This window comes from Homalodisca vitripennis, chromosome 4, assembly GCF_021130785.1.
Source record: "Homalodisca vitripennis isolate AUS2020 chromosome 4, UT_GWSS_2.1, whole genome shotgun sequence".
Lineage (NCBI taxonomy): Eukaryota > Metazoa > Arthropoda > Insecta > Hemiptera > Cicadellidae > Homalodisca > Homalodisca vitripennis.
The window spans coordinates 8,937,404-8,963,639 of NC_060210.1; the positions used below are offsets into that span (position 1 = coordinate 8,937,404).

Consider the following 26,236-nt stretch of genomic DNA (forward strand, 5'->3'; position numbering starts at 1 on the left):
AAATGTAATAAAAACAAATATCATAGTCTTAGTTCTGGACTTTATAAATGACCAATATTAAGTTCTAAGTTTTTGGATCATACCGTGTTGTAACATTGTATAAACAATTAATTAAATTCTTGAAACACTTCGACCTCACTGCGGAGAGCTATCTTCAGTAATCAAAATATTTCAATAATTTAATATACCTTAACACTACATTTACCATCAGGGTGAAGGTAGAAAGAAGTGTTTTCAGATAAATGATCATAATATTTATTTTAATATAAGAACTTATCTTAACATAACACATATTTACATCACATGATACAAGTTTTAGAAAATAAATATACTTCCAACAAGTGGTCATTCTTTAGTTATTTAAAAAACAAACACTTGGCTAAAGCTATACAGATTCAGGCTAGAGTTAATTACAGTTTTACAACTTTGCATGGTAATTTTGCATTTTATTAAATCTTGTACTGTTTTCACTAGAGTGTTAACTTCATATTAAATCAGACATTCAAAAGACTATCCATTGCAACATAGAATTTCTAATTAATATTAATGTACAACATTTCGTGTATAAATTTTTTGGCCTCGATGTTCAGAGCTAATTTCAGTCAACATGTGAATCGAAATTTCCAGGAATCTAATAGTTTTAACAAATATTTGGCTGCGATGAGTACAAGAAAACATATGACATATATTTAATATTGTTTTTAAACGTAAGACTACATTCTGCAGCAAATTATATAATGATATATTAATTCCATCCAAGCATATAAATAGAACTTTATAATTTTCAGGTTATTAATCTTTTTAGCTTGTCTTCTTTGGTTTAAAGATATAAATTATAACAAATACTGAAATGTCACTTCGCCAAAATACTCTCAGAAAATACATTTTACACCTTGGGAACTTCTTGCGTTGCAGGTAATCAAAACCAAAATTTTCAGGCTGAATGGACATACTAGTAACATTTCACTCACGAATTTGTTCTGTTACCTAATTAAGTACTGGTCCGTCAGAAAACAAAGTTGAAGAGAAATATACCGCAGTTAAAACAGTATAAGTTATAGGCCCTAACTCTATACCGCAGTTAAAACAGTATAAGTTATAGGCCCTAACTCTATACCGCAGTTAAAACAGTATAAGTTATAGGCCCTAACTCTATACCGCAGTTTAAAACAGTATAAGTTATAGGTCATAATTCATACCACGCTTGATAACACCACAGTTTTATGACATATATTAACTGGATGGAAAATGTTATTTTTAATCTTTGAGGAAAATTTAATCCGCGTAGAATTTTTGTAAAGAGTTAGTAACATGGATAAAATTTTAACTTCAAAAGTTTGCTACTTTTACAAGCATAGTTGTTTGACACAATTTATTAGCAAACAACTGTCCATATGCCGTAATAAATTGAAATAATTGAGTATAATTATTGAGGTTGAGTATAATACGATAAGAATGAATTGTAGGCCTTATTTCAATATCAGGTCACAAGTTGCTATGGTTTTATATCACTATGAATTTTGTAAAATAAAAATGAAACTCGGCCAAATAATATTTGCTTAAATTTAATACTATATGCAGGGGATTTATAGTATCTAATTATTATATATACAAGTAGTATAAAGATAACAAGCGCTTAATTTAAAAAAAAAACTATAACTAATACAACAGTTTACAACAGTACTACAAAGTGGAGCAGGTTGACGTAGACTAGCCCTTCTTGAACTTGATGAGCAGGATACTGGATACCATAAAGATAATGATCCATAACCCCATGGATATGTATCCGGCGAATACTGTAGGGCTGTGTATGGCCCAGCCCTTGGCCAATATCGTCCGTAGCGACTCCGTGGATAAAGTCAGGGGTAGGAACCAACTTATGGTTCTCAAGATGGTGTGCATGCCTTGCACCGGCCAGATTATTCCTGAGAACATAAAGTGTAAAATTTAATAATCATACAATCCTAGATGGGGTTAAGTATCTACTGTACACCTGCACAGTAACTAATTGAAACTTTATTTGAAATACACGTGTTTTTATTTCAGGTAGAACAGTAAATGAAACATCTCAACTGAAATTTATTCTTTAAGTAACGGCCATATACTTATCCGAACTTATTTTATGTTTTGTATCTTTATCACTTTAAAACACGGGTACTTTAAAGATACGCTTGCACAATCCAGGAGCAACAAAAAACTGATAACTCTCAATTATGACATGATTGGTACGGTTGGAATTGTGATAAAATTTCAAAATAATTGATATTTTGTAAAACTTGTATGACCTACTTAAACCAGCTGATGCCTATCAAAAGACAAAATCTTAGTTGCTCCCGGCTTGTGCAAGCATGACTATAAAGTGATCGTACTCGCTTATGCGTTGATAGATTACTTTGAAAAATGTACAGTTGGAATTGGTATAAAAATGCCTAAATATTTGGTATCCTATGCATTTTTGTAACTATACAGTTTTTTGTTGTTATTTGATTTTAAACAGTTTACACAGACGCCATTTTGAAACGGATAAAAGGATTCTGATATTTGATTTTAAAAAAGGCCTGCCAAAAGTCGATACAATTCTCAAGTTTCATAAGTTTATCTCAACTGGTTCAAAAGATATATTTTTTAAATAAAAAACACTTAAAGACAGATAGACGGAAAACTAAAGGTTTTAGGACATACCTTCATATGAACCTTTTTTGCTCAGTTTTATGTGTAGAACAAAATCCAAAATATTAGAACACTTTTACTGAACACTCTGTAAAAGTGCTTAAAATAAAATTGCCATTGAGTTGATAAAAATAGAAAATCTTAGCATTACCAGAATCGAACCCAGGTGCTTTAAAATAAAGACAACACACATATTTGCAAGCTTAAAGTTGCATAACTTAAACATTAAATTATCAAAAACGAAACACTGATAATATATAGACTTGTGTTAAGAACTCTGTTATGAATGGTGATTCTCTTCCAGAAACTACTGAACTTCAATTTTAAGGTTTTGTTATAAATATAGTCCCTCAAAAAAATACATTGTACGATGCAGTATGTTTTTTGACCTATTCAAATGCCATCAAGTTTTATTAGTCTCTGTATTATTAGTGCCCTGCCTTGATCTGTAGTTAGCTATTATTCTTTGGGGTTGCTTTCAAAAGAGTACAATAAGGGTGGGGTACGATAAGCGGACCTGGTTTTTTATATCGAATTAAAGTAATTATATTCTTCACAATCTAATATTCGCATCTCAAATCCTAGTCTATCAATCGATATAAAGGTATCTTTAGACCTTAATAACAATCATGTCTTAAATTAAAATATGAATTTAATATTTACAGTGATGAAACAAATTATTTTAACCAAAATTAGGAAAACTGAAGGCGACTATATTTGCCCCTCTCACATAGTTGTTTCTTTCCCACAAATTTCATATAATGGGTTTTTCGGTTCGAGTCCAACATGTTGAAGTCACGAAAAATATGTCTTATCATCTTTCAAAGCAATGTTGTGTAGTTTTCTAAAATTGACTGCTATTTTTAATAATCAAATGTTACTTATGTAAAATTGATATAATATTACCCTTACGTGTATTATTTGAAAGTGTTTACAGCTGTTGATTTGGATTATTCAATTAATTGTTCAAAATAATATTAATCAGTATCAATTGATTATATCGATGGTTAAGATTAAGTAATATCGTTTACCAATTTCGATATAAAAAAACCGGGTCCGCTTATCGTACCCTACCCGTACAATAACATACTACTATTAATTGTGAGTTTTCGACAAAACACATCTGAGTTTTTAACGCAGATATGGTATTAAATTAAGTCTATTCTGTATAAACGTCATAGTAATGTTGCTAAGCACAAAGATTGATCTTTGTAACTCAGGAAACTCATTCTATGAACAAATTGAAACGGCTATGGCGAATCAAGTGGTAAGGGTAAAATAAAATATTTCCGGTTTGACACAAAATTACCCTTTATGCACTGTGAAATGCTATTCATAATAACTCACCACACAGCATAACAAACGGTAGGAAACTGCCCAGCGCCAAGTAGGTGGCGTTCCTTTCACTATCGGTCACGCAGGATACGACAAAACCTAGGCAAGAACAGTTTTATGAGCAATTAACAAATAGTATATTACTTCGTTTTAGGAATATGTAGAAGTTGCTACTTTTGCTTTTAGCATAAAACCAGTTTCCATTCCAAGTGACATTTAAAATGTAGTTAATTCTAATCCTCATATTATTATAAATTCGAAAGTGACTATTTCTTACACTTTCACGTTTAAAATATTCAACCGATTGTAGAGAAATGTATAGGGATATTCTTAATTTCCCTGGTTAGGCTTATTCTTCATTGGAAAATCTCTCCGGGCTATTGGTCTCGTTAGTAGCGAAAAATTACATCTCTAAATTTGCATCAGAGCAAACAAATATTATTAATTGAAATTGCCTGTTAAATGCTACAAAATATTCTATGTAAACTTATGTTTTAATGACAGAACAGCCATTATGTTTAGTTAATTTCACCACTGTTTTCAATTTATTTACATTTATAGTGTGAAAGCTTAGAATACGCTACTAACAACACTTCTTATTAGTCAACAGTGTCTGCAAGCACTCTTGAACATTCAGTGAGAAAATAGCCAGATAAGAAAATTAAAAGTTCAGTAAAAATTTAACTGCAAGTTTTAGTAAATAATAGGTATCTAACGCTTGCTCAGTACTTCAATACAGACAACAAAGACAAAGTTACTAGCCTACTAACGTTTACCATAAGTTAAAGACAGAAGGAGAGTGCTCAGATCTGTCTATGTCTATATATTTTCTTGATCGGGAAAATAAAGCAAAATCAACTATGGAACAAAAATACTAAGACCGAAATAAATTACAATGGTTATTAATATAAATTTTTAATATATTTTCTTGTTCGTGGCAAAAAGACAAACTCGACATTGGAGTCGTAAATATGTCACTCGAACTTGGAAAATGTGCTCATACACGTGCAAAGTGTACGAAATTGCTTGCGAAGCCGCGGGTAACTGCTATTAGATATATTACTTTAAAGGTTCTTTACAGTTCTAGTTAGTATCACTTAACCAACTAAAATATTTTAAGAATGGAAGGCGCCCACATAGTACAAATCACAGACAATCTTAACTATACAAGGAACCACCAGAGAGTGCAGTTGGCGGCGACCAATAGAATGGACTGGCTCTGCGCGACGTTGCCACACAACTGCGCTGCGCCCGGCACGGCTGGCGCATTGTGGCTGATAAACTGCTGCGCTATCACAACTAACACTGATACTGAACATTTTAAAACTTATCAGTATAATTGAAAAAAACAATATTTAAAATGCGTTGACAGTTTGCTATATTATATATTTAAATTTAGTTGTATAGTTTATTAATGTTATTACAAACTAACTATCGATTAAAACAAACAAATCGTTCCGTCAGTTAGTCAGAGTAAAGTACTTGCTTATTTCCATACCATACAACAATCTTTTCAGTGATTTTAAAACGATTACTAAACACACACAAAATTAGTATACATGTTGCTTATATTGGACACTGCATGACCGTGTTGCTTGATTAAAATAATTTAAAAAATTTAACAATATAATCAATTTTAAAATTATCGAACAATTATATTTTTAAATTATGAAATAATCAAATTTTCCACTAAATAACTTTTAGGGCCTACTATTTTAAAAACTTATAAGAATTTTATAAGAAAGTGCATTCATATTATAAAAATACTTGTGCTGAATGATTTTTCAACTATGGCCAGTTTAAATATTTAAATCACCACGTGTGAAAAACAATTTTACATAACACAGATGCTTCAAGACTAATTAATAGCCAGGTTGGAAAAATGCTTTCAAATGGTTATAAAATTTATGAGAACCGAAGTGCGTAACAAAACCGTTGCGGCAACAATTCCCCACCGTTATGTAATGAATAAGTATATTTTATGGAAAAGAACATAATATGTTCTTTATGAATATATTATACATTTTAAATAATATGAAATATATTATATTTTCAGTTGTATTTGATAACTTTCTTACCAAATTGAAAATCCATTTAACATAACATGATTTTATACTATGCAAAACATGTAATGCCTTATTATATATCAGTGATAATGGCATTATCTAACTGTTAAATACGGGAAATTAACGTTTTTTTTTTGCGGTATTTTTATGTTTTCTTTTTTAATTTATATTTCGGCTAAAGATTTTAATCTACGATCTTGCGTATATGAGTAATAATAAATACAATAATTTTATTTCAAATCCATTTAACTCAACATTCCGCGAAATAAGCTACAGAAATGTACTTTTTTTTATAAAATGACCTTAAAATTACATTTTGTAATACGTTAGTTAATTAATTCAAGACAGCTCTAACATTTCTTTCGAGCGTAACGGTTAGGGCGCACGTACACATGAGCGCGACACGCGCGCGCGACGTGACCGCGCGAACAAGATAAGCTATAGTCCGTACACATGGGCGCTGCAATGGTGACGTGTTCGTCGCGCTGGCGAGGAAAATATTACAACAATGATCAGAAACTGAAATGGACGTTGAAGAGGCAGTATGTCCTTTACATTTTGTATCGACGTTACAAGTCACGGAAGACGAAGACAAAGACAAAAGTGGGTGGTGCATCCAATTTTGAAAGATTAGATTTAGTCATGGTGCTTTTTTTACTCTGTATCCGAAGCTGAGGAATTTCCCGAGAAAAGTTTTTTAATTATTTTAGAATGTCAGTTGAATCAATTTTGATGGCCTTCTTAATATTGTTGAGGGATGATTTAAAACCTTCCACAAACTTTGTGTGGGACTGTGTTTCACTGAAGAAAAGCTAGTGGATTACATTGAGGTAAGTGTATTTATTAGGAATTTTAATTAATTAACAAATGAGATATGTAAAATGTATGATAATGTAAATAAAGAAGAAATAGTCACACTAAATGAAAAGTCTATAACACGTGTGTTGTAGTTGACATTACTCGTACAGTTCCATTAAACTTTCCTGTGACATGACACTGTCTGTTAGGTGATGTAGTTGTGTGAGATGTGGTTCGTTGAAGTTATGGGAGACTGGTACATGAGGGTTCATAAAGTTGTGTGCTGATACGTTGTAGGGCATATCTGTCGTTGATGGACCTTGGCTGTACGGATTGCGGTTGTAGGGTGGGTTATGTGGAGTAGGAGGTCGTATGCTTGTGGTTGTGTGTGAATGTCTTGTGCACGTGAATTACTTCTAGTAGTTGTGTCTTAGTCCTATCCTTACATGCTGTGGTTCTCTTTTTAGTTCTTTATACAAGGACAAGCAAAAAAGCTTATCTTCATCATCACTTTCTGGCAACGTCTGACTTTCTCTCAAGGAAATGCTCATTGGTCAAGATATCAGAGAAGTGCTTGTCCACAGGGTTCATTTTAGGTCTTTTAATTCCACTGCTAAGAGGTCGGTTGAGCATGGTCAAATCTTCATTGTCTGATCGTTCATCTAACATCTTGCAAGACGGTGGTTTCATCTTCCTCGATGCTACTTTGAGTTTCCTTATTTCGCATGGTGTTTTCCAAAAACATCAATCTTTGAAAATATATGTAAGGTGTGCTTTTTACTGCTGCTGACCCTGACTTAGTCGTCTTTTTCTTTCTCAGCTCCCTTGCAAAACTGTCTCTCAAATTCCTTCCATCTTTTTTGAAGTGAAGCACCTAAAAAAAAAACACATACACTAACATAATTGTTTAGAAACATTTCTTTACTAATGCGAGAGTGTGTTTATTTTCAGGTATTTAGCTACTGGATGTTCTTTCGTTGAACTGCACTACACACTATAGATTGGGAAAGTCTACAGTATGCAGCGTGGTCAAGCAAGTATGTGCTGTAATCTGGAACAAAACTCAAATGTATTTGCATACCAACAACCACAGAAGAGAAGTGGAAAGAAGTAAGTGACGAATTTCTCCGCTATGCCAAAATTTCCCTAACTGTCTTGGAGCTGTAGACTGTAAACACATTAGACTACAGCAACCTGAACATACGGGGTCACTTTTCTAACAAATACAAACACTATTTCTCAATGATCCTGCTAGCTGAGCTGTTTGCGATGCAAACTATAGTTTCTTGTTTGTTGATGTTGGAGCCTACGGAAAAAGTAATGATTCTTCTATTTTTCAAGAATCCACATTTTACAAAAAAGCTTATACAAAACAAGTTGATATTCCTGATCCGAAACCAATTTCAAATAGAGACGCAACCCTCTACCATATGTATTGGTTGGTGACGATGCCTTGTCTCAGCAAAAAACATCATGCGCCCATACGTTGGAAAGAATGTTAGAACACTCAAGCGAATATTCAACTACCGACTTTCAGGGCTAGAAGAAAGGTACATAGAATGCACTTTGGAATTTTAGCAAACAAATGGCGAATTTTCCATAGGCCTATAATGTGAACGTAGACTTTGCAGGAAAAACATTATTTTGGCGTGTTGTATGCTACACAAACTAATTGTTCGTCAGCGAGATGGTTGTAGATACGAAGATACCTTGTATGCAGCACCGTTTGTCAATGTGGAAAAACGTAGTACAACGCCCAAACACATACGCGAAAGAAGTAAGGAATAGATTTCGTCATTACTTCATCACTGAGGGAAGACTACCATGGCAAGACAAAATGGTGTAAATGACCTGTAGTGTAAAAAAATAATTGTGAATCATACGTTATATAGATGTCACCCTTGGAGTAAAAATGATGGTTGCAACTAAAATAGGATACATTGTTTTGAGCCATAATTATGTATAGTTTCACCCGCGCCCGTTACCTATTACACGAATTGGCTTTGTGATGTTGTTAATTGCCATTATATAATCAAACCTGTAGACCTTTTAATTTTAGATTACAATAATTATTGTTGTTCTATTATCTTTTTTTTCGTGAATCCTTTGATGTGCTAAACCTTTATTTACAGTTTTAATAAGAAAAATTACATACATAAATACATTTGTATTCCTCATAACATTATTTTCTTTATAGCTTAGACCAATTTTAAATTAAGTTTAGGGATAGAATGCAGAGTTTATTCAAAATAAAAAAACGTTAACCAGTTTGTAACTGAAACATTATGGGGTTTAAAAGGTTTAGATGTGTTCTGTGTGTTGTCCAGACCTATTAACCAATGTACGAATAATCATTATAATAATCATCAAAAGTGATGATTTAACAACAATATATGAGTTTATTTAACAATATATGAGTGAAAAGAAACGCCAAATCAATACATTATATCCACTCTCCAGGGTTAACTAAAAACCACTTACCGTAAATCTTTTCTGTTCCACTGTAGCATCCTTCTCAAAAAACAAGTCCACTAACTCTACCCAGGCCGACCTTTTCAACACCCGATTTTTTGTAATCTTCACTCTCACAAAGTCCCAAATGGCACGCCGTTTTTTTTTCAACTTCATCAATGAAAAAGCTCGGTATCAAAACTTTGCTGTACTCCAATTTCGTCTTTCAGGTCGCGCGACAGGACTGAGGGCATGTGTACGTTTCCGTATGGAACAATAGAACTCGAGCCGCGCTGCAACCTAGCGGTTGACGCGGAAACCTAGAGTCGCGCGACGAGCCGATCGTCATTACCGAATAGGCGACCGCATGTGTACGCTTCCATTTAATCTACGGTATGTTGAGTCGCGCAGCACGTCGCGCGGCTCAAGTCGCGCGGCATGTCGCGTCCATGTGTACGAGGCCTTAGTATTTTAAGAACGCTGGACTCGCGCGGCTTGTGGTTACAGCGGGGAACAAGTTTGGCAACGTCGCTCAGTTCTCGTTGGCCGTCCAAGGTCACGGGCAAAATAGGCTTTCCTCCCTCAACTGCACTCTCTTGTGGTTTTTTGTATAGGACGTCTCATTAACGTTAGAAACCAGGAGTAATCAACATAATTCCCTAGTGATGCGCTGTGGACCGTTGTAGTTCATAAATCTGCCGTCGGATTGCGCTGTGGACAGTTTTCTACTGAGATTTCTACGTTCCACATTTTCTTTAGTATAAACCGTTATTTGGCGTGCAGCCGAACTGAAAATGTTTTTATACAGTGAGTCCGAAATGTATTCTAAGATTTGAATTGTGTTAGCAATTTTTCCACACGGTGAGAACTAAATAACTTGATTTATTCCACATCGTATATAACTTCTCAGTGATGTAATGTACCATCATTTTTAAATATAATGGTAAGGACAAAAAATATCTACGATAGCACTATTAGTGGATAAATTTGTAAGGAATGCAAAGTGTTCTTGAATTCATCCAATTGCATTGTATTTCATGTAGGCTACTGAACGTAGACCATAGCTTTGAAGGTTGTAAGTTTTTTTTTTTAAGAGAGTTAAAAGTAAGATCTTTAAAATAAACAACGTATTTCATCACGCTTAGCACTAAAAGTTTTTAACGTTTCCTTGAAATATTACCAATTAAATGTCACTGGTCTACAGAAGCTTTTACTCAACACAAGACGAAGAAATCCTACCGAAAGTCATGCCGCACATGCCGTCTAGAACGACCAACACCAGAACCCAAATGACGTCACCATGATTCGTGACGTCAAAGACGAACAAGGTGAATCCAACGACCATCACAGACTGCCCCAACATCACCAGAAACTGCGTGATCACGTGGGCTGTCAAAATCTCCACTCCTGTTATACCTGCAACACAAGCCACACCGGTATTACAATATTGATATACAGATCATTTGGAAAAGCAATGAAAAGTTGTAAGTACATAATTCCTGCCATATAAGCTAGTTGAAACTATAGACGTGAGAGTGAGATTGCAATTAATTTGTGTTGTATGCTTTACCTGAGACTAAGCCTCTTTCCATTATTCCTTCATTTCGTTCAACTAACATGGCGCCCGATGTCAGAGCCACTGCCAGGAAGAATATGATCCTGAAAAGTTTCAAACAGTTATATTTATTTACACGAAAAAGGCAATGATAAAATGTATCCTTAGTTAAATCTCAAACACAAGACTATGAACAATTGTCTGCGTACAGCATAAATTGTACTATATCAATTAGAAAATAATAAGGTCTCTCTCCTAATAACTCAATCAATCTTTTGGCAAAACTAAACTGACCACAGTACTAAACTCAGCCGCGGCACAAAAAAATCCGGTTTATATTTGAATGGTATTTCAATATTTTTGAGCTTTGGTTGCTAAGGTTGTATTATGCTGAAAGTATTAGTTTGGCTTAAACTCTTCTTACAAAGTAGAAGATTGTACATACTAGTTGTTACATTTCATCCACTGCCCAAAATTATAGATCATCACGAAGGGTTTTAAAGTACAATTAGGGTACTGGCACAGTGTAGTTACCACACAAAAAACAAAAAAACACGCTCAAAGAACGTTCACTAGAACATTGTTTAGAGCTCGATCCGGTGTTCAATTCTAGGAACTACCATTGATGGAAAAACGATCGCGCAATACTAGCAAATTTTGTCCGTTACTTATTAACCATATTAACCTTGGTAGACGTCAAATTTGCATTGCATTTGGTAGGCACAGTTGAAGATGATCATTACTAATAAATAAACTGTATGGTCGGGTGCAGCCAGATTTTGGGTGTTTTATACGATCGTATCTCTAATCCAGAATTTAAGTCCGACGTCTTAGATCATGCGTCTTTCAAATACCTATTCAGTACAAGTAATTAGTACGAGTAGTTTATAAGCCTACTTACGTTAACATGACTCCTGGTGCGGCAAAGTCTGTGAAATTTGGAATAGGCGGCCCATACACAGGTTTGTTGAACTGAAACAATGTTTAATACATTTAATCATCATGGATACCAATCAGGATATTCAAGGCAAGGATTTTTAAAAGACGATACAGATAAAACTTAAAATAAAACACTTCTACAACATGGCCTGTAAGTTATATTATTTTCTGTGCATGCATATTGCTCTTTCGTAAAATGTACCAAAGTTTATTGGCCTCTAGTCTTTTTTGTATGAATAGAAACAGATTTTAAAATAATTAAATATAATAATTACCCTGATTGGAATTTTCAGCAATTCCGGATTGAGGCCGAATTTTTCAGCGTACACATGTCCCAATTCTTCGTAAGCGGTGTACAGATCTCGCCTCAGCATAAAAGAAATTTGTTGATCTGAAAATAAAGTTAAAATAGTCTTTCATCAAATATATTTTGCAGACAAATATTCCTGATTCAATTTCTTTAGACGCCAATTTATTTTTACTCGGAGTAAATTTCTAGAGATCATTTCCTTTTCAAGCGATATCGGACTTAAAGTCTAAGTTGAGCGAAGTTGGTTTTAGACAACCAATAAGGCTGAAAAATCAGATCAAGAAGCACGACATTGATTAACCTTCCACCACAAAACATGTTTGAATGACATTTACATTTTTAATATGTAACTATAAAGAATAAAACTATTTGAAAATTATAAGATTTTTTTCAACTAAATGAGCGAATAAAACAGAATGCAAAAGCGAAAACATCAAAATTATAAGTATTATAAGACATTTTAAATTTACAATAAATGTTAGTGTTATAAAATAAAAATAAATGAAAAACAAAGCAGGCAATTACGAGAAAGCTTTAATGGTTTAGCAATATTATATGATTACTAAATGTTTGGTTTTAAAGTGTTAAAACAAAAGTTTGGATTCTCTTCACTAAATATAGATCGCCACAGTGAATCTGATATATCACATAATGTATTATTAGCAATGGTTTTACTAGGTTTGGACCGAAAGATGTAGAAGATAGTCCTTATAATACTGGGGTAACTGTAAGAACTAAATTATATATACGGTATATATACAGGTACAGTGTTGTCCTACGAAGAGACACAGTTGGCTTCTATAACATGCTCATTTAAGAGCGTTCCTTTTAAAAATGTATAAACTTATTTTCTAATATATTATCAAGAGTGGTGAGTATAATCTCTCCCATGCTCGCAGATGCGGAATGGTGAGCATTGAGGAATTTTCTGAGGATACCATGATTTTTAAGAGCGTACGAATAATTTGTTTATCGTTGTTACCGATTGATTTCAAAGTAAAACTTTCATTTGTATTTGCTTAAAAAAGTTTCCATCCAATTATATTTGTAACAATACAGTTTATTTATTTAACCTAATAAAAAATGTATCCACTTTATTATAACTATTGTTCCTTCGAACGACCAATATCTTCGTGTGACATACTGATTATCTTGTATGATGTACCTAGACATGCAAAAGTGCCTTTGTTTGTTTTGTTCTCACGCGTACACTACTCAACCGATTGTACTGAAACTTTACATGGACACTGTTACGGTTCCTGGGATGAATACAGGCTTACTCTTATCTCCTCGGGCTACGCCCCACTGGTCTTTAAACAGCGAAAACCCCCATTTTGGTCTCTAAAGTTGTGTAATATTAGTTGAATGGGCCTGTCAAATGTAATAAACTGTTCTGTGTAAACATTGTTTATTATTATCAGTTTGTTTTGTAACAACTAAATGTTCTAGGAAGTAACCAATGTCTGTCACATGCATTAGGTCTCAGCGATTAGGTAAATATTGATCTACCTTATATAATGATCTAAAACACAATGTCAGAATTTGACTACGAAGACTCCCTTTGAAGTAGGCCACAAGAACTATGCTAGATGAAATTTCGCTGGACCGAATCATGTTCCAAACAATTTAAAAAAACTTTTATTATGAATTTAAACACTGAATAAAACCGATTTAGTTCCCTTTTGACAGAAGTAGGCTTCTCTGATCTGTGAAATATATTTTCTTGATCGGGAAACAAATCAAAATCAACTATGAAACGAAACATACAAAGAACGAAGTAAATTAAAATTACCATAATTATGAATCTTTTGACGTGTTTTCTTGATCGTGGAGCGTCGGAAATATAATTCGCTCGAACCAGTAGTAGTCATACAGGTGCAACACCTACGAAATTCCGTGCGAAGCCGAGTAACTGCTAGTATTTTTAAAAAAATACGATTTTAAAAAAATATTTCATAGTCGTCTCTGTTTTTTATTTAGCTTACGGCATAACATGCTGTTTGTTTAATAAAACAGTTTTACCACACACAAAAATATAGTTGGTGGTATTTTACGTACTAAGTGTTGAGTTTAGATATCTAGGGTTAACTACTTTATAAACCTATTATTTTGTAAACCATCCTACTTACTGGACATATCCAAGTTGATGTTGACTTCACTTTGGTTGAGGATTGCATCGTTTGTGCCGCTGCTATCGTTGAGTCTTGTGATGAGGCTGGAGGAGTATTCCTGTGGGAACTCCAGTACTCCCCACGTGTGGCCGTCGTGTACAGATTCTACCGCCTCTTCATAGTTGCCGAAGTATTTCTACAACATTAACACTGCAGTTTGAGGAGGTCGTGGTTTACAATCAGCCCTGTTACTGTAGGTAAACCGCTTATAAAACGACACTGGACGATTTTAGTTCACGCAGGGTGGTAACCAATGATTACATAGTATAATACTATGTAATCATTGGTGGTAATATACCCCTCCGTCGCTGTGATGCCGCACTCTCCCAGTATCCCCACCACTGCTCGGCACTCACCTGCTTGCTCTATCCTATACCTGTCCGCTGCCACTGCAGCTAACCTCACACCAAAATGCAAGCTTCCTGGGTACGTCTATGGCTACATTAGTCTGTTCATTTAATATTTTACGCTTGTATAAACCTACACACAAAAATACAATATAATTATAGAATAGGTAAGTATCTGCAGTGTAAACAAAATGGCAAGAGTGAGACACGATCCACACAGCTGATAAATCAGAGACGAGGAGATGTTTGTCCCACTCCCCACCACCGGAGGGGGGTCACTCCTGCGCGTGGCTGCTCAGCTATTTGCTTTTGCGCAGGTTTCTTTGCGAGTGGTTTATCTACGAGTAGCGTAACAGGCTTCGCTCAGGTTGCATGCAAACAAGTGTATAAAGAAATCAAGTGTTATACATGTAAAAATGTCTTGATATAAATGTTCTCAGTTAGTTTAAAACTTTATTTATTCAGCGATTTTCTCGTTACCATTTTCAACATGGTTCTTATGGGTAACCAATGTAAATATATTCGCTGACGCTAAGCCAAATCCCTTGGAGTGACATGCATCAATATCGAACTCAGTGTTACCTATATAGAAATAAAACTGAAAATATCTCCTGGGTTAAAGGGAGTAAAATACTACTCCGTAGGCGAGAAATGTTTTATCGTAATAAAATATTAATCGCATACAGCACAAATCGCTACAAAGTATTTTTATTTCTACATTATTCCATCTGGCAACTATTCATCATAATGAACAATTTCAATTGCTTAGATTATTTTTATATTCAAGAGATGACAACAATTACGTATAATAACTTATCTCGTTGCCATCATGGTTACGAGAAGATCAATACTCGCTAATGCTTAGCAAAATCATATGTACCATTATTGAACTCAATCTTGCATAATATATAGAAATGAAACTAGTAATAATATTTTAGGTCTGTAAGTCCTTAGATATATCGTGTGGTCAGGCAAACAACAGAAATTAAATGTTTCCAGTCTCCCGTGTGATTGGCTTCGCTAACGTTCAACCAACTAATAATCTAATAACTGCTGATTGAAAGGCTTCAGAAACGAGAGTTACGTTATGATTCAGCTTATTTGGTCCTGCGCATACATAGTTTTGTTAATATAACTGCAACTTTTGATGATAATAAAAGTAAAAAGTACATTTTTACGTACTATTCCACAAAGCCAAAGAATTTAAAATTGTTCAAACTTGTTTCCATAGCACCGACAGACAAAATAGAAACTGTGCCGAGTGATTGAATTGAGTGATAACGCTCATGCAAATCCTATATATGGGCATGTACCATCATATAACTTATTCTTGTCTATGTATAAATGTTGTATGATTGTACACTGTTTATTCATTCTGCGATTTTCTTGTTGACATCATAATTGTCCGTAAGACCAATGTAAATATGTTCCAAATCTCAATGATATGCACCATTACCGAAATCGATGTTGCCTTTATAGAAATTAAACTTCATGTAAAATTTCGAGTTTATAGGTTAGAGATATCGTGAGAAGAGACAGAAATAAACATTTTTTCCAGCCCCTGGAGTGAGACAAAACTGGATGCAACGAGCCCCTGGATGCAACGAGAAAAATACAAAACTTGACTGCAGCAAACCAACGTGGGAATTTGTTTTTTTTTTTTACCGATTCTTTAGGAAAACTAATTACTTTATTGTCTAGAAAATAAAGTAAACTTTACTTTTGGATTAAATAAAGTAATATACTACTTTGCGCAGGAGTTGAAGAGAAAGATTTTATCATAATAAAATTTAATCACGTACAAACCATTATTATTTATAAACATTCCAGCTGACAACTACTATATCTCTGGACAATTACGATAGACTATTTTTCTATTCACTAGATGACAGCAATTACGTATAATAGATGATCTCATTGTGCAGTAATTGCAGTAACCACATGATGACTATTCGCTTACTTGAAGACTGTCAGTAACTCAACAATATAGGAGTTAAACGAAATACTCCGCCAAAACGAGAATAATTCTTTGATATCAATTCCAATAAAATTTTCTGGTAGTTTTAATCATTCGTGGTACATCCTAGTTGTCTTATTTTCCAGATGTTTGGATGAGTATAATGTATGGTACACCCTAGTTGTCTGATTGTCCAGATGATTGGATGAGTATAATGTATGGTACACCCTAGTTGTCTGATTGTCCAGATGATTGGATGAGTATAATGTATGGTACACCCTAGTTGTCTGATTGTCCAGATGATTGGATGAGTATAATGTATGGTACACCCTAGTTGTCTGATTGTCCAGATGATTGGATGAATATAATGTATGGTACACCCTAGTTGTCTGATTGTCCAGACGATTGGATGAGTATAATGTATGGTACACCCTAGTTGTCTGATTGTCCTGGATGAGCGCTCAGCAACGTCTCTCCCATCAGTTTCTGATGGACGGAATCTGATTTCAGCTTCAGATCAGCACGAATAGTGTTGAACGAAATGACGTAATTTGTGTGAAGTCTAGATCGTGAGTCTTGATTTACATGTGTCAAAAAGCGATTCTGGTTACATGGGTTACATTACGTTAAAACAATAATGTTTGCATACGAAAAAACACGGAATGAACAAATTAGTTAACCTTCAAAAGGCACGCGCACATTTTTCTCCTTCAACAGGCACACAGGGATCTACTGGACCCCATTTTAAAAACACGCTTAAAAATAAATTACATTTATATAAGTTTTGTTTGTTTCCTTAGAATATTAGTGTGTGCCAGCTGTAATATATTGGTTAAAAACAATAAATGTAACAATTATAAATTAGCTTTCGCAAAATACTGTAATTTGGACGAAAAATGTGAACTGTTTGAAAATAGCCATGTGTATGAGTTTTTTAAAAAGTATTAAGTATTAAAGTTTTAAAAAGTATTAAATGCAAAACTATGTAGTAGCTAACACTTTATTATATGTTGAAAAAATGTATGAACGTATGTATTCTTTCGCAATTATGACCAATCTTGCACAAAATCGCAAGCATAGGCAAAATTTGACCTTTAAACTATAGACTATATAATTCAAAGCACTGGTTTTGTGATAATTGTATAATTTTCTGATTGGCTATTAGCTAAAAATTATCTTTGGTAAATAAGGAAAATGATGTAAATTATTTCACAAAAAAGACATAACAACCAACATAATCATATATAGGCAATGAGGAAAACACAACCTTAAACGGCAAACAGGAGCCCACTGGACCCCAAGATAAATAAAGTTGTTTATTATTCAGCTGACAGCTGGCAACTAAGGCGGCCATTGGTGGGACTTGAATTCTAGTGATGCCAACTAAATTTACATGTTTACCAACAACAATTCTCGCGACGAACTTATACTGAGAAATGTGAATAAGAAATTAATGTGGGATCCAGTGGATCCCAGTGTGCTCTTTGAAGGTTAACATAATATATTGTGGAGGATTCCCAGTAACTTATCAACACATAATAAAGTCATTTTGATGGATAGGTTGGTTTCATACAAAGCCAGAACATTTTATATTAACCTGCAATGTCATTTTCATGACAGGCTTATTGTGTTTTTGGTTGCGTTGATTGGGATAACTAATGAAACATGAGATGGATTGAGAATGTAGAATGTGTACAGTAATTAAAAAGTTTCTATCATCACACTACATTGTCGTGTAAGTAAAATTATTTTATCAATTTTAAACTGCCATTACAAAGACCCAAAGTTTAAAAATTTGGAACTTAGCTCATAACTGCAAACGATTATGACAATATAGGATTTTCCGCTTTACATAGTAGCGTTTGCTTAGGGTAGTGCTTGGGTAGTATTTTCTGCTACCCGAAAGTCAATATACGTTTAATACAGTTTTTATTCATTTGCATGATTTTGCAGACGCAAATGAATTCTGTTTTTCCTGTTTATGGCAAGGAAGTGTTGCAGTAAATTTATAACCTTTTAAATCTAGGTTTGGAAAAAAAAAAAAAAAAAAAAAAAAAAAAACTTTAGAAAGTGTTTGATGCCAGGCAGAGTTTGATACGAGTTTTTAACACCTTGGGCGTTGAGGCATTTTAAATTTTGTTTGACAATCTGTTTATAAAATTTTATAAAATTAACACCTGCCTGCGAAGGAAAATGTTCATAAACCAAATGCTCATAATGAACGTTTGTGTCCTTAAAACTTATTCATAACAATATCTCGTATCAACCTTAACATTACGAAGTTTAGTTGCCTGAGTAGGTATATGGCGCAGTCTCTCACTACAACTGATGGACAAGGCAGATTATATTTTTGTGTGCCCGTCTGTATACACGATATCTTTTGACTTATTGAATTTATAGGTTTGAAATTCCACCTCTACAAACCTCTATAAAAAACTATAAAACATGGTAAATATCGAGTCATAGGGAGTCACTTTCCGGGATAGGATGTTGTCGGCGAAGCTTCTCACATTGACCCGAAGTATGTCGTAACTTTAAACTTAATTTGAATGTAATATGTTTCTATGTTAGACTCTGGGACTAAAGTTATTAACTGTTTTATTGATAGGTTATCGTAACCGGATCCGTAAGTTGCAATGCAATACTTGTACAAAAGTTCGTTACAAAGATTTGTTACAAACGAGCAATGGTTACAGTTGTACACATTCATAAAAGATATGAGAGTTATACAGCCTAGCAGAAAAGGGAAATGACTTTAGATGGGTCTGCTGAGGTTGTCTGTAACAACAATCAAGACCAGATCTAGTCTTGTAACAGTTCAATTATCAAAAGCTTAGATGATAAAAGTCATCTCATTGTAGACATTTTCATGATTAGCTTGCTTATGTCACTCTGTTCCGTATATGTTCTTTAATTGTGTCGCTTCTTTGTTATGATTTCCGAGATTATCATATCTAGGGTATATAGCTGCCTAAGGGTTGCATTTTTAATTAGGTAAAATGTTCAGATTTGCGGGGTTATTTCGATAAAAGTGCACATTTTTAGGGTTGATAGAGGATGTGAGTAATCATTTTTCCCCCAATACAAATTGGGTCGCAAATGTTTCATTCCCGAGAAAATTGAGAATTTTTGAAACGCCTTCTTGTAAGTACACGCAGTGTTTTCTTTAAGATTCGTCCAGAAAAACGCAAAGCGGCTGAAACTAAATGTGTTTTTATTCCTTATAATATAAAAAAGAACCACTTCAAATTAACAAGAATGTGAAACTATGTCTTGGTTTTTTGTTTAAATATCTTAATGCTATGCCAATACCAGCAACCTTAAAATGTCTGGGCTTAACACTTTCGAAGAAAATGTCACATGCGTTTTTAAGGAGATCCTTCAGAATCCCAGCAGAAAATGTACTAGTTAAATATTTTTTACTAATCAGCGACTCTTTACAAAATGTGAAAAATGTAAAAAATGTGTGTTCGTTGTTACGAATCTCAGTTTTGCATTGACACAAACGGGATAAATTTAGAACATTTACTTAATAATAATTTTGATTTACATTCTTGTTCACATTATGTGGTTATTGTATTTATTATAATGAAGGGAATAAAGTTTTTCTTACAAGGAGGCGTTTTACAAATTCTCAGTTTTCTTTGGAATGAAATATTTGCGACCCATTGTGTACTGGAAACTATTTGAATTTGCATCCTGTATCAACCCTGAAAAATACGCACTTTTATCGAAATCACACTGTATGGTAAACATAATTGTATAGAATGTTGTGGTAAAGTAAATTTGACCACATTTATAATATTTTGAAACTAATAACAAATATGACTTACGAGCTTCAAGGTTTTCATTTCCAGCTGTTTGAGATACTGGCAACTGATGAGGTCTGGAGTGTTGATCTGTGAGCAGTCGGAGATGGAGTTGTTGATTTCGTTGTTCACCACTGCAAGTGCCAGGCCCCTAGGGTCCTTGCCGATAGAAAGGCAGAACAAGACGATCTGCATCACAGGGAGGCCGATGATGAACATCATGATTCTAGAACACAAGCAGCATCAAGTTCTGCTGTTCCATCAATGACAAATTTGCATTTGCCAGTACAAGACATTAATTTGCTGGTTGCATATTGAATCTGACTAGATCTAATGTAGTGCAATAGTTACCCAACGTTTCTGAGCATCCAAAGTGCATTCTTCCATATCAGAGCCTTCATGTGGTTGCTCTTGTAAACAGAACAGAGGTCAGTCAGAGACCACTCCACCTCTTCGTCCGGAGGAAGCGGGTCCACGGGCTATCAACAACACCAGAAAAGTGGAGATTAACTTAAAGTTTACCTTTCAAGCAATTGACACCCTGTAAATATATACAGTTTTAAATATTGCAGAAGAACAAAACCTTATCATAAAACCTAGCTGCTATATTTCCTCCACACAGTCTTTGAGTGCCATAAATAATTTAACACAATAAGAAAGTTTGATACCAATTTATTGCATTAAACTCAGATTGTCCTGTATTCGGTGGAGAAAAAACAACTTTGTCAGACTTCTTCTAGTTCAGAACAGGATATATTTTGTACAGATAGTATGTTAAACAAGTACTGGACTATTAATGTTTACTTTAATACCTTATGAACCTTTATATTGTTGTAATAGCCAAAAATAAAGACAATATAATTAAAACTATGCTATGATCTAAAAATTTTTATTTTTGGATCAAAACATTTAGTTTGAAATGTTACGATTTATTGTCATGAAAATTTTTTTTTTATTATTGGAACCTACAAGTTTAGCTGAAGGATTACATTCATATCCAACGTCGTCAAAATCAGACTATGATATTCATTACAATCACAGTTCCAACCGAATTTACCCTGAATTAAAAGCTGTTGGGCTAAAATGTTTAGTAAGATGATGTTCAGCTTGGTCAGATTTAAATGTTTTTTTGTATTAAAAATTGGGTTTCGACAAACAGACATACTTGAGAGCAATTTGACAAGGCTTCAAAGTTTTTGTTTAAATATTTAATTTATACTGCTGGACTGGCCTAAGTTCCTTGGACTGTAATGAAAATGTCAATCAACAATCACCAGTGCCTACTCTACACTACCAGTTCTGACCTTGAAAAGTCACAACCTTCTGGTGACCGCAGATGTCACAGATCTGTCACATAGGAATGTGGCTGCTCTTGATATATTGTATAAAAACTGATCTACTGGACTATTTACTCATTAAATAACACCTTGCCGCTGAAAAACATATCGATAACTATAATAGGAATAGAGGGCGTGTAGCATCTCCTGTTTTTGCACAGGAGTAAAACATATTATGTACTACAGTAATTGATAATAAAAAATTACTTAACAGAGTATTTCGTTTAAAAGGTGAAGATTTAAAAATAAAATTCATTAGTCGATTCTTAAAAAGATGATACTTTACTATATTTTGTTTTACATAAATAACAACTTTTACATATCCCTGTTTTTCTGTAAAATTTGTTTTTTTTTTTTCAAACAAGCGCAGTTTTACAACAAAGAGGTTTTACTTAACTGTAAGTTACTGTACTGTAAGTTTTTTTACATCAAAAGGGGATTCACCCTCAAATGGAATTGTTTTGCTCTACACACAATTGTAATATGTAGCGGGTCTACTTTTTTTACAATTCACAGACAAATTAAACCGATTTTGTAATTTACTTTATTTTAATTATTTGATATTTATAGTCGATGCAATCTTTTCAATAACAACTGATTAACTGATACTGTGCTGATTGAGGACACCTCTTTATAGTCCGTCACCTTTAGGGCTATATTAATAACTCATGGTTACATCATTTCAGCTGGGCTGGAAGGATACAACAATATTGACTGAGATGGAGAAGTAATGGTATTGACTTACGTCGGCCGCTACGGGTAGTCTGGACGACAGGCTCACGTTGTCCCCGAACTCTCCACTGATCTCAGATGTGTTGTCGTAGGCTTCATTCACATGCCCACCTTCTATGTCCTGTAACATCGGTAAATAAGTCTTCTCCTCTTTCCAAAACTTATTAGAACAGTATGCTAATATTAGCAAAGCCACACGAATATTTTTCTTCCTTTTGTGATTTATAAGAAGAAATTTTTGTAATTTCACAGCGTACACGCAATTCGTTTATTATAAATTTGATTGCAAAGGAAACAGGATTTATTCCGGACATTTGCCATCTTTTTGTGATACAAACCATCAGTAGAGATTAGGCCCGCTTTGGTTGCCTATTCTGAAAAATTAACTAAAAAGAAAACTAAAAGTATCAAACAAATTAGATATTTGTAAAAAACCAATGCGGAGTCACAGTATGGTTTTAAGAAGTTCATCTAGCATGAACCAATCATAAAAAAAGGGCGCGCTCCTGTTCCCTTCCTTTTTACCTCCATCTTGTACCTGCCGTGACGACCGCCATTTGCTATTGGCCTCTGGTTAGTCGTAGGTGGTTGGTCGACGAATGCAGACCTATTGTGAACAGAATTATGTAGTTTAGTTTTAATAATTAGTGTTGTGTTTAGTTTTTTTTTTTTTTTTTTTTTTTTTTTTTTTTTTTTTTTTATTAAGTTCATATTTTATAGTTAACATAAAACGTGGTGGTTGTGATTCCTGACTTAAGGTTGGGACACACATAACCGCAACCGCGCCCCGACACGTCAGTCGGCCGTATGCTGGCCTTCATAACGGTGAAAGAATTGCAGCGCAGTTTTTAACCTGCAAGTCCACACATGTCCCGCACCGACACCAGACCGTCGTGGCCGCAACCGTGCCCGCACCGTCACCGATATGTTTTAGTTTGAATTTTGACGGGCACGGTGCGGTCTACGAGCCGGCATCATATGTTGTTTATTGTTTGCGTTCTTCTTTTTAAACTATTTAAGTAGGTAGTCTACACGTTCTATTTTAGTGAATTATTTAGTATAGCCTACTAACTCTACATCCTGTGTTCGCGTACAAAATCATATTTATTATTAAAAGTATTACATTTTCTTACCTTAGAGTAAACTAGTCAATATTTTCTTATTGTGCATATTTTCGTTATTACAACAAATTTGAAAACCATGTTGTACCTTAAGTGATTTTAAACAACTAAAATTCGAATTATGAAAAATTTATAAACCTTTTTCATTAATTAAAAAATAACAAGCATGTAATTATTTGCGCGAAAATCTATTTTTCTTTTATGTATTGAAGTTACTTGACTACATTTATTCCGGTATTTTGTAAGGGTCATTATTTAGAATGTTTCTATGACATTTTTTTTTTTTTATTCTTTTCACTTCAATAAAGTAAAAATAAAAATAATTTTATTTACAATAAGATTTTCAAGCAAGAAACCCCATGTTTAAAAATAAATAATTAATAATATTAAATCATTTATTTCCCCATAATAACAAAACTGAATATTACAAATAAATATTCCTGCCAGTGCTTAATAATAAATAATACTATGACATAACGTATTTACAATAGCAGTAAATAACAAAATAAAAAAATGTTTTCTACTTACTTTATTTCAATTTTATGTACTTAGAGTAATAAAATATAAAAAGTAGGTTACATCCTTTTAGATTTTTTTTTTCTTTTTTTAAACTAATAATTAGGCCAATAGATTTACAAAATAAGGGAAATTTAGGTACCCCATAAGAGGCTGTGCCTGTGTTGGGGATACTATATACAAAAAGGGTAAAAAAATAAAAATAGCGGAATCGAGCAAACAATGAAATGATAAAAATGAGTTATTGTAGCTTATGTAGTAAATAATGTACTCTTACGTTTTCAAAGTTTAAATTTAGTATAACTAGTGTGCTGTATTAAACAAAAAGGATTTATGCATGATTTACAATTCAAATATTAGGCTTTACGCATGTAACATTAAATATTATATTATAAATAATTATTTTATAATGCTCTAAAGTGTCTATTTAAATATTATTATAACTTAGCAGACAAGACTAACCATACACTAATGTATTATCTTAAACAAATACTCAATATCATTTTGACCGATCAACCATACTCCTAATTTTTGTAGAAAATATATTTATGTTTCTACTATTTTTGACTAATTCTGGCAATAAATTATTTGTCCTTGGAGCTATAAAAGAAAAACATTTTGGTAAAATCTGTTTTTTTTTAAGTTCTCCAGTATACATTTTACAAATATTTACTATGTTTTAACAAATTATTATAAAAGGGCTTGCAACATGTCAAACTCTCTGGCAACACACTATAGCTCTTGGGTTTAATACAAAAAACACTAAATATACCGTTTATAGTGTATTTGACCGAAATTCATTGCAATGAAAACACAATGAACAAGAATTATAGGGATAAAAAATATAACCAAGATAATGATATTTACAAATTTTATATTACTAGCTGATTGTACAAAGCTTTACTGTAGCATTGCAATATTTCATTCACCACAGCGATTAATAAAAATAACAAACAATGAAATTAACAATTATCTCAAGCAATACTTAATCTTCCGATTATTTTTTAAGTATCTGTCACTTCGAATTCAAAAGAAACATGTTCTAGTACAAACAGTGAGATTGTTGCGCTCGGGACCTGCATAGGGACAATGTGGAGCCTCACGGTAACACCGAGCCGACTGCCCGCACCGGACAATCGGACCGACTCACGTGTCGGGCCACGGTGTGCGGTCTATGTAGATGTCGCCAGACCTTAAAACTCTGACATCTTCGTGTTTCGCGTACAAAATCATATTTACTTGATAAAAGTATTACATATTTCTTACCTTAGGAGTAATACTAGTCATACTTTTCTTGTTGTGCTATATTGTTTCTGTTTATTACATACAAATTTGAAAAAACCAGGTCTGTAGCATTTAGGATGATTTTAAACAGAGCTAGTAGGAAATTCGAATTATAGGAAAAAAACTATATACATTTTTTCCATATAATTAAATTAAAATAACAAGCATGTAATTAATTTGCTAAAATAAATCTATTTTTCTTTTGAAGTGTACTTGAAAGTTCACTTGATTTAATAACTTTATTCCGGTATTTTGTAAGGGTTCATATTTCAGGAATGGTTTTCTAATGTAACATTTTTTTAATTTTTTATATTCTTTTTCAACTTCAGATAATGTAAAAATAAAAATATTGTCATTTTAACAATAAGATTATCTCAAGCAAGGTAAAACCCCATGTTAAAAATTAAATAGATCCAATAAATCCCTATTTATTTCCCGGTAATTAACAAACTGAATATTACAAATAAACTAACTGTATATTGCCAAGTGCTTAATAGATAAATAATACTATGGAACATAACGTATTCTATTTCATTCAATAGTCAGTAAATAACATAATACATAAACAAATGGTAACAACGTTGTAACAAATTTCTACTTACTTTATTTCCAAATTTATGTACTTAGAGTTAATAAACAATTAACCAGAAGAAAAGATAGGTTACATCCTTTTAGGTTTTATTTTTTCGTTTATCCTCTAATAATTAGGGCCATATAGATTTAGAAAAATAAGGGGAAATTTTATGGTACCCCATAAGGCTGTTGAGATTTATGTGTTGGGGGATTACTATATAACAAAAGGTGGTTAAAAAACCCCTAAAAATAGCGGAAACTAGCA

The 26,236-nt window shown here is 33.4% G+C and overlaps 1 protein-coding gene across 1 annotated transcript; it reads right to left on the reverse strand.

The window, feature by feature from the left end:
* Positions 1-239: 239 nt before the first annotated feature.
* LOC124358942 (ABC transporter G family member 20-like) lies at positions 240-22,829 on the reverse strand. The gene is made up of 10 exons (XM_046811218.1): positions 22,491-22,829; positions 20,760-20,887; positions 20,433-20,634; positions 14,254-14,431; positions 12,090-12,205; positions 11,777-11,847; positions 10,891-10,979; positions 10,560-10,736; positions 4,018-4,104; positions 240-1,925 (listed from the first exon to the last, which is right to left on the reverse strand). Exons 1-10 carry the CDS (start codon positions 22,605-22,607, stop codon positions 1,711-1,713), a joined length of 1,380 nt encoding a protein of 459 aa, XP_046667174.1. The 5' UTR covers positions 22,608-22,829; the 3' UTR covers positions 240-1,710.
* Between the last annotated feature and the right edge of the window lie 3,407 nt (positions 22,830-26,236).

What these genes read in the sequence shown, in the direction of transcription:
- LOC124358942 (XM_046811218.1), bottom strand. Translation starts at nt 22,607, where the DNA reads ATGTTACAGGACATAGAAGGTGGGCATGTGAATGAAGCCTACGACAAC. An exon ending in CATCAACTTGGATATGTCCA is followed by an intron (nt 12,206 to 14,253) that starts GTAAGTAGGATG and finishes CTTTATTTTCAG; the next exon opens with ATCAACAAATTTCTTTTATG. An exon ending in ACCGTTTGTTATGCTGTGTG is followed by an intron (nt 1,926 to 4,017) that starts GTGAGTTATTAT and finishes TTATGTTCTCAG; the next exon opens with GAATAATCTGGCCGGTGCAA.